The sequence below is a fragment of the Manacus candei genome, unplaced genomic scaffold (genome assembly GCF_025592945.1).
Source record: "Manacus candei isolate 608988 ecotype Guabito, Panama unplaced genomic scaffold, ASM2559294v1 h1tg000166l, whole genome shotgun sequence".
NCBI lineage: Eukaryota > Metazoa > Chordata > Aves > Passeriformes > Pipridae > Manacus > Manacus candei.
Window position 1 is genome coordinate 643672 of NW_026138214.1, and position 13303 is coordinate 656974.

Sequence of the window (13303 nt, forward strand, 5' to 3'; positions counted from 1 at the left end):
AGGGGACAGGGCTGGAGGTGGGGAAACACGAATTAAATGAACCCCTTGGACGCAGGCATGCGGTGCAGCGTGCCTGGAGCGTGTCCTGAAGGCTGTGAGAGCCCGTGGTGTGGGGAAGGTTCCCTGGTGCCGGTGTGGCATGGGCAGGTGGATGTGTGCATGCCCTGTGCTGCCTGTGTCGTGTCTGTGGGATCTTGGGCTTTTCCTGCTGAGGTATTTTAAAGACTCGTTCAGCAGAAGGGTCCTGGCATCCCTGAGCCTGACACGGGCGCACCATACACCCAACCCTGAGAGCTGGTGGAATTCCTTCCACTCTTTCCGTATCCTGAATATTGTTGGAGAGAGAGGCAAAACAGGAAAATAAGAATAGGATGAGCTTTTCTCAGCTGTCCTTTGCTTCGGTGCAGGGAAAGCTGTGCTGTCTCACATTACATCCCCCCACGTCAGGCTGCGATCTGAGGGTGAGCCCTGCCTTGAAAAGTGACGGAGCAGAGACCTCCCCACGGGGCTGGGGAAACTGAGGCACGAGCGGCGTCTGGCACTCGAACCATCCCCCGAGGCAGGAGAGGTGTGAAGGTGCCCAAGCTCCCCGAGCCCCGCCGGGGTGCCACCATCACCCAGACGCTGCTGTGACCCTCCAGTGCCGGGCCGGGCCCCCGGCGCTGTGGGCAGAGCCGGCGCTGCCTCTCCCCGAGCTCGCGGGGCCGGCGGGATTATCTGCTTAGCTGCGCCATCTGTTCCTCAAACTGCCATCATTATGTTCAACTTGGGGAAGAAAACGGCCCCTACAGAGAAGCAATTTGTTCGCTGACTAAACCTTTCAGGCTCTCGCCGTCCCGGCTCCCCTCGGCCGCTGCACGGGCGAGTCCTGCGCTCGCTTAACCAACCCGCGGGGAGAGCGGCGGCCGCGGGCCGGGCGCTGTAACACGGGCGTGGGGAGGGCGCAGGGCTCCCCTAATCCGATTACAGAACATAACAGCCTTTCGGAGGGGCCGGGCGAGCAGGAGGAGGGAGGTCCGTTTCACGCCCGACCCCGGCGTCCGGGGGTCTCGCAATGATCTCACTGGAGGGGCTTTTCTTCCCCGTCGCAGTGGGTTGCTTTTCAAATGCGCTGCGAGGAGATCAGAAAGGAAAAGGGGCTGCCTGGGAAAGGGGAGGAGAGGGCTGGGAAGGAGGTGAGGTGGGAAGGGGTGGCGCGGGGCCGGGATAAGCGCTGCACCCCGGGCTGGGGGTACGGCTGGAGCCCCTTGCTGGGCACCAGCCCTCCTGCCGCTTCTCCTTCTCACACCCCACCCCTGCGACGTGGCACGGGGTGTGTGTCACAGGGGCATGGACACGGGGACGTGTCCTCCCCTGCAGCCTGAACGTGGAGTGGAGCTGTGGTCCCTGCAGAAACACTCAGCGCCTGCAGTGGCAGCAGAAACGGAGCCGGGTGACCCACTTCCACCGTGTTTTGCCACGGAATTTCAGTGGCACCAAAGCATTTAATGTGCTGATTTCACCAGTTTTCTGTAACGAGCCACAAAAGTGGAAAGAACTTAAAGTGATGTTTTGACTTATATCAAAGCAAGAAGTTTTGACTTTCTGCTATGTTTTGTTATCACCTGCAAACAAATGCTTTTTATTATTTTTTTTTTTTTTTTTGCATCTTTGGTGCAGTCAGTAAAGAAAACCTGTGTGCTTCAACAGCAGCAGATATCAGAACAAGATGGTCCCACCTGTGGCCACTTTGGTTGGGTTGCAAAGCACTTACCCCAGACTTCACTGTGCTGGCCCTGCACCCCCTGCCCCTCTGGGTGGGGTGGGGCTGTGACCCCCTCCCCAGGGATGGTGCTGGCAGCTGGGGACACCTGTGCCTGCGGGAACCCCCCACGGCGAGCGCTGGAGTCTGGCACAGGAGGTGTGAAAGCATCTGCCAGCCGTCCCAGGCTTGTGGGAGGTGGGACCCCAAGGTCTCCCCCCACCAGGGACCCCTGGCAGGGCCACCATCACCCCACTGAGAGTCCTCTGGGGCTGTGCCCATGCTCCAGTTGCTGCAGGACCCTCTGTGGGTTTTCTCGAGCTGCCACAGTCCCAGGGTGCTCCAACCTGCTCCCGGGCAGGTCTGGGGCTGCTGCCCATACCTGGAGCAGGCAGGTGAGGTGAGGGCCTCTCTGTGAGGGTGTGTAGGGATGGCTGCAGTGGCCAGGGGAACATCCCTCTCCCAGTGGGGCCGAGGGCTCGGGGAGCACCTCCTTGAGGAGGGGGTTCTTCCTTGGCCCCAGCCCCTGGCACAAGGTGGTGAGAGATCAGGGAAAGGCAGGGGTCACCTCTCTGTGGGGACCCCAGTGTCACCCTGCTCCTGCCCCTGGGTGCTGGCTGCTCTGGCTGTCCCACCCTCCAGTGGCCAAGGCACCCTGTTGGGTGGCTGGGACAACCCATGAAACCCACATCATGGGCAACAATCTTTAGGATGTAGGGGGGCTGAGGGGCTTTTCTTTCTTCCCTGGAACCACACCTGAAGGAAACAGCCAGCAGAGAGGCTGTGGGAATTCACTGTCAAGTCCCAAAGCTACAAAAGACCTGAGGTTTTTAATTGTTGTATGCAAAAGTGTCCATAGAAAGTCTTTGTTGCTTTCTGTGCAGCCTCCTGTGCCCCTTCTCCAACACCCCCCAATTGCCTTCATCCCTTCAGAGAGCAGCAGATGGGGAAACTGAGGCACAGAGCAGAGAAGGAAAGTGGTTGAGCCAAGCCTGGACACCCTGAGGTATCCCTGGAGAAAGCTGGATTGCTCCTACAGAAACACCTGGATCACTGCAGCATCTCTTCACCCTGCAAAGGCCTGTGGGCATCCGGCTTTTCCCAAAACATTTTGGACCAGGAACTGGCTCCCACATGGGGATATGGTGGCTGTCTCCAGAACAGGCTGCTGGGAACTTCGGGCTGCCAAAAGTCACCTGGCACTGGTAACGGCAGAGGGTTCATCCTGGTGGTGCAGGACCTCGTTGGGAATTTGGGATCATTACACCAAGGTGCTGATGCCTGGCTCCTTCCCACTTGTCCTGGGGCCACATCCTTCCTTGTCCACCTGCTCCTAGACAGAGACGTGGAGAGGGGCAGAAACAGGCCCTGCTCAGGGCAGATCAGGGTTGGATGGGGGCAGGAGGAAAGGGCCTCAAGTTTCAGAGAAGGTTTAAACAGGATATTGGGGGGAAATCCTCATGAAAGGGGCTGTGCATCCCTGGCACAGGCTGCCCAGGGCACTGGTGTGGTCACCATCCCTGGAAAAATCCACATGTGGCACCTGGGGACATGGTTTGGTGGTGGCCTTGGCAGTGCTGTGGGAATGGTTGGACTTGGTGGTTTTAGAGGGCTATGATTCCATGACCAGGGGCGTTTACTGCAGTTCCCTTACCCAAAATGCTGCTGCCAGAGGAGGGAGGGTATGGGCTGCCTGAGTCCTGTAAACCTCTTTTTTACCAGAAAATAGCGAGCTTTACCTCCCAGAGGACGGCGTTCTCCAGGTTTCCCTTGTCCGGGGGAGACCTCAGCGCCTTGATTTTCAGGACGGCTCCTGAGGATGCCGAAAGCCGGGCGAGGGCGTCTGAGAGCGGGGCGGCCGCTGCCCGGGCTTCCCCTGACATCTAGCGGCAGCGCCGGGCTGGGCAGCGGGGACCCCGGGACCGGGGGGAGCCCCGGGACCGCGGGGAGCGCGGCCCCGAGGGGATTACGGCCCCGGGGGAGTCCCAGCCCCGAGGGGAGCCACATTCCTGAGGGCAGAATGGCAGCGAGGGAGCCATGGACAGCCACCACCCCGGGGGGAGCCTCGGCCCCGAGGGAAGCACGGCCCCGGGGGAGCCCCTGACCTCACGGGGAGCCCCGGCCACGGAGGGTGCCCGATCTCCAGTGTAACCCTGGCCCCAGCGGGTTTGCTCAGCGCCGAGCACTTCTGGGCTCTGTCTGTCCCGTCCGACGGGGACGCTCTGCTTTGGGGCTGCTCCTGCTTTCTCCCCCCTCCAAATCCACCAATTCCCCTGCCCCTCACACCCTTCACCCTGTCGCACCAGAGGCAAAACTCACCGGTGAGGCAGCCCCCGAGCGTGGCGAGCAGCAGGGTGAGGGGCAGGGCACAGAGCTGCAAGAGCGCCTGGTCAGCGGCCGTCCGGCTGCCCTGGGCCACCAGCGGGAACACGAGCTCCAGCCTGCAAACCAGAGGGCTTTTGGGGGAGCTGATTCTCCCAGGCTTGTGCCTCTAAGGGGGTGCTGTAACAGAGGGGGTGTGGAGCATTCCTGCTCTCAGGGGTCATGGTGGCCCCAGCTTGATGCACCGACACCCGATTCTGGCTCTTCTCACCTGTCACCGTAAGTGTCTGCGGTGACCAGCAGTGTCAGCAGCGTCCCCAGCAGGGCACCCAGTATCCCTGGCAGCCCGTGGACATTGTGAACCCCACACGTGTCCTGGATCTTCAGCCTGGATTGCAGGACAGGCTGGGAAGAGCACAGGGAAGAGCTGGTGTTGGGAAGGAGGTCGGGTTGCCCAGGGCTGGGCGCTGCAGCTCCGTGTTTGCAGGTTTGGGAGCTGCAGGTTGGTGATGCAGCTGCCCTCAAAGGTCCCCTGAGCTGGGACCAGTGTCCTCAGCTGTCCTGAGGTGACTCACCGTGAAGAATCTGAAGCCAAGTGGGCAGATCAGGCCGGCCAGAAACCCTGTGATGAGGGCCCCAAAGGGGGTGACCAACATCTCCCCAGCCATACCCATCACGGCAGCGCCAGCCAAGGTGGCATCCTGGATCTGAACCTGATGGAGCAGGACACGGTCAGGGGAATTGGCTCCATGGAGGACACCAGCATGGGGCTGGGAGAGGTTGTCTTCCTTGGGGAACCTCAGAAAGCCTAACAGACATCTCTTGCCCTGGGTGTGTTCACACTCACTGTCCCGTATAGGACAGGATGTGGGCAATGTGTGAGACTTGGGTTTGTCCCAGGAGAGCACCTACCATCCGTGGGGTGCTCTCCTCATAGAGGACAGGAGACAGGATGAAGGTGGCGATGGTACTCGCCACCAGCGAGAAGTAGGTGTTGAGCACTGCCCAGGGCTCAGCATTGTCATGAACAGAGGTGGCTGAGGTAAAGCTGGGCCAGAAGATCCACAGGTAGATGGTTCCTGCAGGGAAGTGGAACAGGTAGGTTTTGAAGCTGGGGTTGATCCCTTGTGGGAAAGAAATTCCTTGCTAGTGCCAAGAGCTTCAAGTGGCCACAGTAAGGGTGATTCAGGTTGGACATGGGGCAAAGCTTCTTCTAGGAGAGGGACAGGTTCCTGGGGAGGGGAAGGACCTCTGTCCTAGGTGGTTTGCAGGAATCTCCTGGTCAAAGCCACAGCCTCACTGTCCTGATGTTGGTGATAACCCTTCCACCAAAAACCCTGTGACTCCGGTTTGTAGGATTTGAGCTCCGTACCAACCACAGCAAAAACATCCGCCTGGTGCCCCATGTTCTGCTGGTCCTCCCTCTTCCTCTTGTCCATATGGGGCTGGTGCAAGATCCGTGAAACCATCAAGCCAAAGTAAGCCCCGAAGGTGTGAACGGTCAAGGAGCACCCGCTGTCACTTACCTGGTGAATACAGAAAGGCACCGTGCAGGAACTGGGGATAAGGGATTTATCTCTACAGACAAGTCAGGACATGACATGAGGAGCCTAAACCCACGGACACACCCTTTGTGGTGCCCGCCCCCCTCTCAGCTGGTGACTCACCCCCATGAGGCTGAGCAGGATGTATTCATTGAGGGTGCAGAGGGTGACTTCCAGCAGGGCCAGCAGCAGCATCTGCACAGGGTTTACCCTGCCCAGAACGGCTCCGGTGGAGATCAGAACGGCCGCGGTGCAGAAGTCGGCACTGACCATGCTGGGAAGGAGAGGGAAGGTGTGGGGCTGGACCTGGCACTGCTGGGAGGAGCGCAGGAGCTGGAGAGAGCAGGAGTGGGGGGGCAGGAGCAGAGCCCAGACCCTGCATCCCACCACCCCTGCAGGCTGAACAGGCAGCCTGAGCCTTGCGGTGTTGTGACAAAGGGACAGCTGGGCTGGGGGCAGGCAGGAGCCAGTGTGCCCCCCTAAATGTCTGGCTGTAGCCTTGGCAGTACTTACATGGCCCTTACTAGTGTGCAACTCAAACAACCCAGAGGCCTGGTCCTACTTGTCATCAAACTCCTTCTCCAAGGCAGAGCTGTGAGTTTTACAGAGGAGGGAGCCAGTGTGCCAGGGCTGGGCTGGGCTGAGTGTGTCTGGACAGCAGCAGCTCCCTCCTGCCTTACCTCCGAGCTCCCACGTAAATTTTGCCATTGAGGAAGAAGTACAAAAACCCCTGGATCAGTATGGCCCACTGGATGGCAAAGGACACGATGAGGATGCTGATGGCCACGCTGCCTGGCCCATAGCGGCCGAGGAAGGCCACCAGGAGCCCGAAGCCAAGGAGCACTTGGAGGTGGACATCCCGGAAACCTGGTGGAGGAGAGGCAGAGGGTGGGTCTGGAGGTGTTGAGGGCAGGCAGCCACCCTCCTGTCTGCTGGTCCCCAAGGGGACTAGGACACTCTGCTCTAACAGAGCTGGGGGAGCAGAGGCTTCAGCACATGTGAACCAGCCTCACTCCAGTGACGTGTCTCTGGAACTGTGGTGGATCAGGCCTTGGATCTCCCTTGGAGATCTGTAGCAGAGAGTGGGAGCAGCTGTGGCTTGTGCTGGTGACAGGTGAAGCTGTCCCTGTCTGATATGGCCCAGTCACCCCTTGCAGTGGCTCCTTGTCACCCTGTCTGCCACCATCCAGATATCTCAGTACACTCACAGGGTTCATCCAGCGACCCAGGCACCTCCTGCAGTGGCTGAGAGCCATCTGCACCCATTACACCAGTGTGAAGGTGGGTCTGAGATGTCAGCCCCCCCTCCAGGACCTTGTTGCTTCCCCCAAAAACACCACATCCTGCTTCACGGGATGAAGACAGAGGAAGGATGAACAGAAAAATGGGACCAATCTGGTACTGTTTGGTGGCAAACCAGAGGATGGGTTTAGCTTGAGCTAAATGCCCTTTGCACCTCTTGTGCCGACAGCTGTGTCCCGTCCTTCCCCGTGAGTCACTGCCTGGGTGGGGTTACTGGGCAGGCGAAACCGGGAGAACCTGCCCCTGTCCAGAGGCTCAGCTCCACCCCCTCCCTCAGCCGGGGCATCCGGAGGCTCCTTTCACACCTCCCGTCAGAAAGGCACGGTCAGCCCCTCATCCCTCAGTTCCACAGCAACGCCCAGCGTGCAGGAGGATACTCCCAGCAGGGCAGACCCCAGCCCTGTGTTGGGCCCTGGGGCAGCACCGAGGGAGCTGAATCCTCTGTGGAAGGAGCTTGATGCAAGTCCCTCAGCACTGCAAAATCCAGCAGGACGATGGGAAGCTTTGCAGACCCCAGGGCATGAGGAGCAGCTGCCACACTCCCCTCAAGGGATGGGAGTGTGATCCCAGGTTTATCGCTGCACCCAGTGAACCCCTCTAACTCCAGCTGGTGAAATGCACTTCCTGGACCCAAATATCCCTGTTTTGGGGCTGGCTCTGTCCAAGCACGTGAGAAATCTCTGCGGTACATCTGCTTTCTACCCACTGTGCCCTCCTTGGTGGGATGCACTGGTACCCCAACCCTGCGGTGTGACGTTCCCCCTCTGTTTAACTCTGGAGTCTGGTCCAGAGCTGGATGCTGTGACAGGCTCTGCAGCCTAGACCGAGTGTGGTGACATCCTGTGCCACCCCCTCAGCAGCACCTGGGGACCACAGAGCCACTCTGCACCCACGGGCACGGGGGTACTCACGGTGGTGCTGGAAACCCGAGTCCTGGTTTCTCCGGCTGCAGTTCAGCTGCGGGGAGCAGAGGCTGGAGCTGCTCTCTGGGCTGTACCGGACAAAGGCGGCGAAGAGGAGGATGTTGAGGATTTGGAGGAGGAAGCACAGCCCGGAGAGCCGGAGCCTTGAGGCAGCTTTGTGCTCAGGCATGTCCAGGGGGCAGCCAGGGCAGGGGAAAGCCCTGCGAATGGGGGGACACGAGGAGAGCCACGCTGGGGCTGCAAACTCCGCCTGCCAAAGCCGCTGCCAGGTCCTGCCCTCGCCTCCCGCGCTTCCCACGGCTGGGAGAGGCTGCCGGGAGTGGGACGGCACTGCCAACACGGAAACTCTGGGCTGGCTGCCCTGGCACGGCTCCACACCCGGCTTTGCCACAGCGGGTGGCTCAGGCCGCTGTGCCGGGAGGTGCGTGGGGTGTGTGGTATCAGTGGTATCAGTGGTATCAGTGTCCCTCCCTGCCGGGTCCAAGGGGGTCGGAGGAGGATCTGGGGGGCGCAGGAGCTGTGCTGGGGTCTGGATGTTCAGCATTCGAGAAACGTTACAGTTTTGGGGACTAGGTCAGGGAGAGGAGGTGGGACTGACCTGCTGCAGAGGTGCTGGGCTTGACAAAGCTCAGCAAAGCCAGGGTCAAACTCCCTGTTCAGAGGGAAAAATGATGGTTCGTGGGGGGCTTTGGGGAGGAGGTTCCCTGTGAGGGGAGGAGGAGAATCTACCCTTTGAAAAACAAGGGCAAGGAGCTGAATCAGAGGCTGCTGATAGAACCTGCACCAGGAACTGGGGGAGCCAAGCACAAGGGTTTCCTTCAGTTTTCTTTGACGGCTTCTGCTTTTGCAGAGGGGTTTGTGATACACCGAGAGCCAGTGCAGATCCCAAAAAAGGAGAGTAAGAAAGAAGGAGCCAAGAAATAAAACACAGTGTGTGTTTGGGAAGTGACTTGAGTAACTCATTTCCACAGCGTTGGGCCAAACTATGATCTCAGATAAGCAGCGTCGAGCTGGGGTCATGCCCTGATGCCAGTGGGATGGGGAAAGGGGATGAGTCACTTTTGCAGGCCCCTGCAAGTATCCTGCTTTGGGCTGTGGTTTTGTGAGAGCCAAGGGCTGTAGCTGTTGCCTTCACTTGGGAGAAATGTGAGAAACACTCAACTTGTTTGTGGTACTGTGGAGCTGGGAATCAGCATCCTCCAGCCAAGGAGCCTGGGCTGCTGCTGGGAGGGATCAGGGTCTGCTTCTGCAGCCGTGGGCATGGGAAGTGTGATGGAGGGAGATCACGGGCTCTCCGAAGAGCCATGGAGCCACCAGATAACTGTGGGGAGCTGCAGGGGAGGAGCTGCCAGTGCTGCTGTGGTTTAGCCTTCCTCTAAAGCCATGGCCACCTTTTACTCATCAAAATGAGCCAAAGCTCTGACCATTCTGACCTGGGAGAAGCTCGAGGGCTTCCAATTCAGCCTGCTGGCATCGATGTTGATGCCCCTCCTTGAAGAGGGGCTGGGAGCAGTGGGGAGCAGGTGCAGGGCAAGGGCCCAGGGACCCAGTGCATTCCCTGGTGCCTCTCCCTGGGAGGATTGTTTGCTGTGCCGTGCGTGCCACGGCCAAGCCAGGATCACTGTGTCCTTTGGTGCCGGGGACAGTCTCTGCTTGTCCTGTGTTTCCCTTGAGAAGAGCTCCCTCCACCCTTGGAGACGGACCCTGGGGGAGGGAGAAGATGCAGGAGGCCAGAACACAGTCCCATTGTGTGCCCGTGGTTTGGTGCCGGCAGCATCCTGGCCCGAAGTGGCAACGGGGAAACCTCCCTGATGCCTTTTCACAGGGCAGCATAAGGCCAGTGGGGTGCAAGAGTGGGGGGACCCCCCCTTGCAGAGCCCGTGGGAGCCTCAAGAGGTGGGAACTTTTTCCCCTCTACTGGGGACTGGGGTGGGCATAAAATTACCCATTGCCCTGATGTGTGTGGGATCACAGAGCACTGTCCCAGCACTGGGGGCTGATGCCGAGCAGAGGCTTTGCGGGCCCAAGAGCTGCTGGAGCCCGGTGCAGAGCTGTATTTTTCCCTGAATTCCCAACGCTGTGGCCTGCGGATAAAGGGATGTTTGTTAGCCGGGCACGCTGTGTTTTGCAGAGCAGAACAATAAAGAGAAAGACACTCACAATGGGAAATTGTGCTTCCTCCTCCCTGTGCGTTCCTCGGGGAGGTGTTGGAGGGGAAAAAAACCGAGAAGAAAGCGGGAAGAGACGGTGACAGGGCAGGGAGTGCGGGCACAGCCGGCACCATGGGAGCAGGCAGCAAAGGCCCACGGGGCCACGGGGCTGCCGGGACACTGCCCGTCCCAGGGCGGTGACAGGGCAGGGGCTGGCTGGGAGCACCCACTCGCCACCTCCCACATCCCCGTGTCCCTGTGCCACCTCTTCTGTGCAGGTTCGACCTCCCCAGAGCCCTCGGCCCCTCCATGGGCTGTATATGACGGAGACGGGACGCAGCAGGAGCTGGGGCAGCACATGGGCTGGGGGCCTTGGATGGGAACAGTGGCTCCCCAAAGGACACACCTGGGGACGGTAAGAGATGGGCCAGGGGGTGCCGGGAAGGAGGGTTGGCACAGTCTGGGGGCTCGATGTCCCCTTTGCACAGTAAAAGTCAGTGAGCCCACCACGGAGCAGGGCCACCTCCTCTGGTCCCCACGGAAGGGGGGATGTTCCACTGCCTGTCCCTGACCCCTGCCCTCCCCCCAGGCACCGTCCTGCCCCCAGCTCTAAGGATGCACAGGCTGCTCCTGCTTGGCTGCTTCTGGCTCCTGACAGCACCCACAGTGTCCAGCATCTTCCAGAGGCCAACTGGGAGCCCAGGTAGGGAGTGGGGCCTGGGAGGAGGATGGGAGAACCCATTTAGGGAGCAGGACCTGAGGGGAAGACGGGGCACTGCTGTTTGGGGTTAGTGCTGGAGGGCAGAGATGATGCTGGGGGTGTCCAGCTGGGGCAGGGGCTGAGCTGTGCTTCCAGAGGATGCAGGAGAGGGGAAGAGGAGCCAGGAGAGAAACCACCAAATGCTTCTGAGGGTTGAGGGGCGCTCAGGGAGGTGTTGTGGGGGTGTTGGGGCCTCAGCAATGCTCCGTGGTGACCCCGTGCTGAGGCTGCCTGGGGGTGCCACAGCCCCCCCGCGCCTGCAGTACCTGTTGGAGCCCCTGCACTCCACGGTGCACACCCAGCGTGGGGCCACGGCCACCCTGCCCTGCGTCCTGCGCGCCCTGCCCCAGAACTACCGCGTCAAATGGAGCAAGGTGGAGCCAGCCAACTACCGGGAGAGCATCATCATCATCACCAACGGGCTGTACCACAAGAACTACGGGCCGCTGAGCCCGCGGGTGCGCCTGCGGCACAGCCACCGCTACGACGCCTCGCTCACCATCACCGACGTGGCTCTGGAGGACGAGGGGCGCTACCGCTGCCAGCTGGTCAACGGGCTGGACGATGAGAGCGTCTCGCTCACACTGCACCTCGAAGGTGAGCCTGGGCTCCCCCACCCTGGGGAATGCAGCAGGAGACTGAGACCCAGTCCAACCAGGGACTCTGGGCTGGACTGGAGGTCTGGTGGGTTCAATCCCTGTATGGGCTGTTCACTTAAGAGTTGGACTTGATGATCCTTGTGGGTCCCTTCCAACTCAGAATGTTCTGTAACTCCTGTCTGCTGTAACTCCTGTCTGTGGCTGGCTGCATCCAGCCCTTGTTGCACTTATCTTCATCACTGAATCGCTGGGGATATTAAGTCAAAGCCTCCTCAGGGAGAGCATCTCCCTCACCCTGTCCCTGCCCCTCCAGGCGTCGTCTTCCCTTACCAACCCAGCAATGGGCGCTACAAATTCAACTACCACGAAGCCAAGCGAGCCTGTGAGCAGCAGGACTCCCGCCTCGCCACCTACCAGCAGCTGTACAAAGGTGAAGCACTCAAAAACAGACCCTTCTTCAGCCCAAAAATACACCTGGCTGGGCATGGGGAGGAGGAAAGTGCTGGTGCTGAGCTGCCTCTTGCCCCACAGCCTGGACAGAGGGTCTGGACTGGTGCAATGCTGGCTGGATCCTCGATGGGACCGTCCACTACCCCATCATCAACTCGCGGGAGCCTTGCGGTGGCCGCCTCCTCCTGCCTGGTGTCCGGACCTACGGGGCCAAGGACAAGCAGAAGGACCGATTTGACGCTTTCTGCTTTACCTCTGCTCTTCAAGGTAGTGCTGGGGTCCCCTGTCCCTCCCACAGAGTCCTGATGCCCCCCAAAACTTGTGCCAGGTCCGGGGGATTTTCCCAGGGCATCGTGGCAGCTGCTCCCCTGCAGTGTCCCCATCCATCCGTCCATCCCCAAGGCCAGGTCTACTTCATCCGGGGCCACCTGAACTTCAAGGAGGCCGGGCAGGCGTGTCGCAACCACGGGGCTGCCATCGCCAAGGTGGGGCAGCTCTACTCGGCCTGGAAGTTCTCCCAGCTGGATCGCTGCGACGGGGGGTGGCTGGCGGACGGCAGCGTGCGCTACCCCATCACCACCCCCCGGGAGCGCTGCGGGGGGCTGCCCGACCCCGGCGTCCGCAGCTTCGGCTTCCCCAGCAAGGAGATGAGGACCTACGGCACCTACTGCTTCGTGGGGAAGTAGGAGGAGAGGTGGGCTGAGCAGAGGGGGTGGTGGCGGGACACCAGCCCTCGTCACCCGGGCAGAGAGTGTGAGGTGGGGTATGAGGGGATGGTCTCCCAGAGATTTTGGGTGGTTCATGCATCATCTGGTGAAGAAATAGAGCTGGATTTCGGTGCTCAGTGCATGCTCTCGTGGAGCTGCTCCCCACGCCCCAGCCTGCTGCAGGACTTGTGGGCTGTTCAAGGCTTGCTGGAGAAGCCAGACCCGTTGCTGGGCCAGGAAGGGGGTCTAATCCAGCCCCTTCAGCAGGCAGCACAGACTCCCCATTCCCCAGCTCCCACGAATCCCTCACCCCATCCTCACTCCCTGCAGCCATGAGGACTCTCTCTGGTGTGAGCACAGAGGACTTGGGCTGGGCATTAACAAGCATGACTAATGGCGTGTCGCCTTCTCAATTAATAAAGCAATGGCAAAGCTGCACAGCAAAGCCACACTCCTGCCTGGCTCCTTCCCCTGGGACCATCTGGGCCTCTCCACAAGGGGAATTTGACAGGGACTTTCCATCTCTGATGCCCTGTCCAGGCGTTATCTGTGTTCCAGGCTCTGGGGGTTTCCGGGTGTTGCTGTTTGATACAACCCAGGAGAACTATAAAAAGCTGTGGAACTGGCACAGTGCAGGGGGATTAACAGCCTGGGGAGATGCTGGCATCCCCTGGCACCTGTCTCGTGTGGTAGCAGCATCCCAGTTCAAGCCCTGACCAGTGCCCAGTGTCACTGGGATGTGCGGGCACTTTGGTCTGTGCCTCGCTGCTTCTGTGCCCAGGCTCTCAGTCTGCTGGTAGAGGCT

General features: G+C 60.2%; 2 protein-coding genes across 3 annotated transcripts; one reads left to right on the plus strand and one right to left on the minus strand.

Annotated features, from left to right (window-relative positions):
• Positions 1-2165: 2165 nt before the first annotated feature.
• RHBG (Rh family B glycoprotein) lies at positions 2166-8095 on the minus strand. The gene is made up of 10 exons (XM_051773274.1): positions 7821-8095; positions 6288-6474; positions 5731-5881; positions 5436-5589; positions 4976-5142; positions 4639-4776; positions 4335-4468; positions 4061-4182; positions 3481-3554; positions 2166-3074 (listed from the first exon to the last, which is right to left on the minus strand). Exons 1-10 carry the CDS (start codon positions 7999-8001, stop codon positions 3003-3005), a joined length of 1380 nt encoding a protein of 459 aa, XP_051629234.1. The 5' UTR covers positions 8002-8095; the 3' UTR covers positions 2166-3002.
• A 59-nt stretch (positions 8096-8154) lies between these two features.
• Positions 8155-12964, plus strand: HAPLN2 (hyaluronan and proteoglycan link protein 2). 2 transcript variants are annotated; one of them, XM_051773277.1, is made up of 7 exons: positions 8155-8253; positions 10261-10397; positions 10572-10685; positions 10989-11339; positions 11655-11771; positions 11873-12058; positions 12199-12964. In XM_051773277.1, exons 3-7 carry the CDS (start codon positions 10598-10600, stop codon positions 12492-12494), a joined length of 1038 nt encoding a protein of 345 aa, XP_051629237.1. In that variant the 5' UTR covers positions 8155-8253; positions 10261-10397; positions 10572-10597; the 3' UTR covers positions 12495-12964. The 2 variants fall into 2 exon arrangements, with proteins under 2 accessions (XP_051629237.1, XP_051629238.1); XM_051773278.1 differs by lacking the exon at positions 8155-8253 and having other exon boundaries at positions 10028-10397; positions 12194-12964.
• The last annotated feature ends 339 nt before the right edge of the window (positions 12965-13303 follow it).

Excerpts from the sequence above, each read along its gene's own strand:
- RHBG (XM_051773274.1), bottom strand. The coding sequence starts at position 8,001 with ATGCCTGAGCACAAAGCTGCCTCAAGGCTCCGGCTCTCCGGGCTGTGC. Across the intron at positions 4,183-4,334 it reads GCAGACACTTACGGTGACAG|GCTGGAGCTCGTGTTCCCGC; the intron begins GTGAGAAGAGCC and ends TCTGGTTTGCAG. Across the intron at positions 3,555-4,060 it reads GCTCGGGGGCTGCCTCACCG|GAGCCGTCCTGAAAATCAAG; the intron begins GTGAGTTTTGCC and ends CGGCATCCTCAG.
- HAPLN2 (XM_051773277.1), top strand. The coding sequence starts at position 10,598 with ATGCACAGGCTGCTCCTGCTTGGCTGCTTCTGGCTCCTGACAGCACCC. Across the intron at positions 10,686-10,988 it reads GAGGCCAACTGGGAGCCCAG|CCCCCCCGCGCCTGCAGTAC; the intron begins GTAGGGAGTGGG and ends GGGGTGCCACAG. Across the intron at positions 11,340-11,654 it reads GCTCACACTGCACCTCGAAG|GCGTCGTCTTCCCTTACCAA; the intron begins GTGAGCCTGGGC and ends CTGCCCCTCCAG.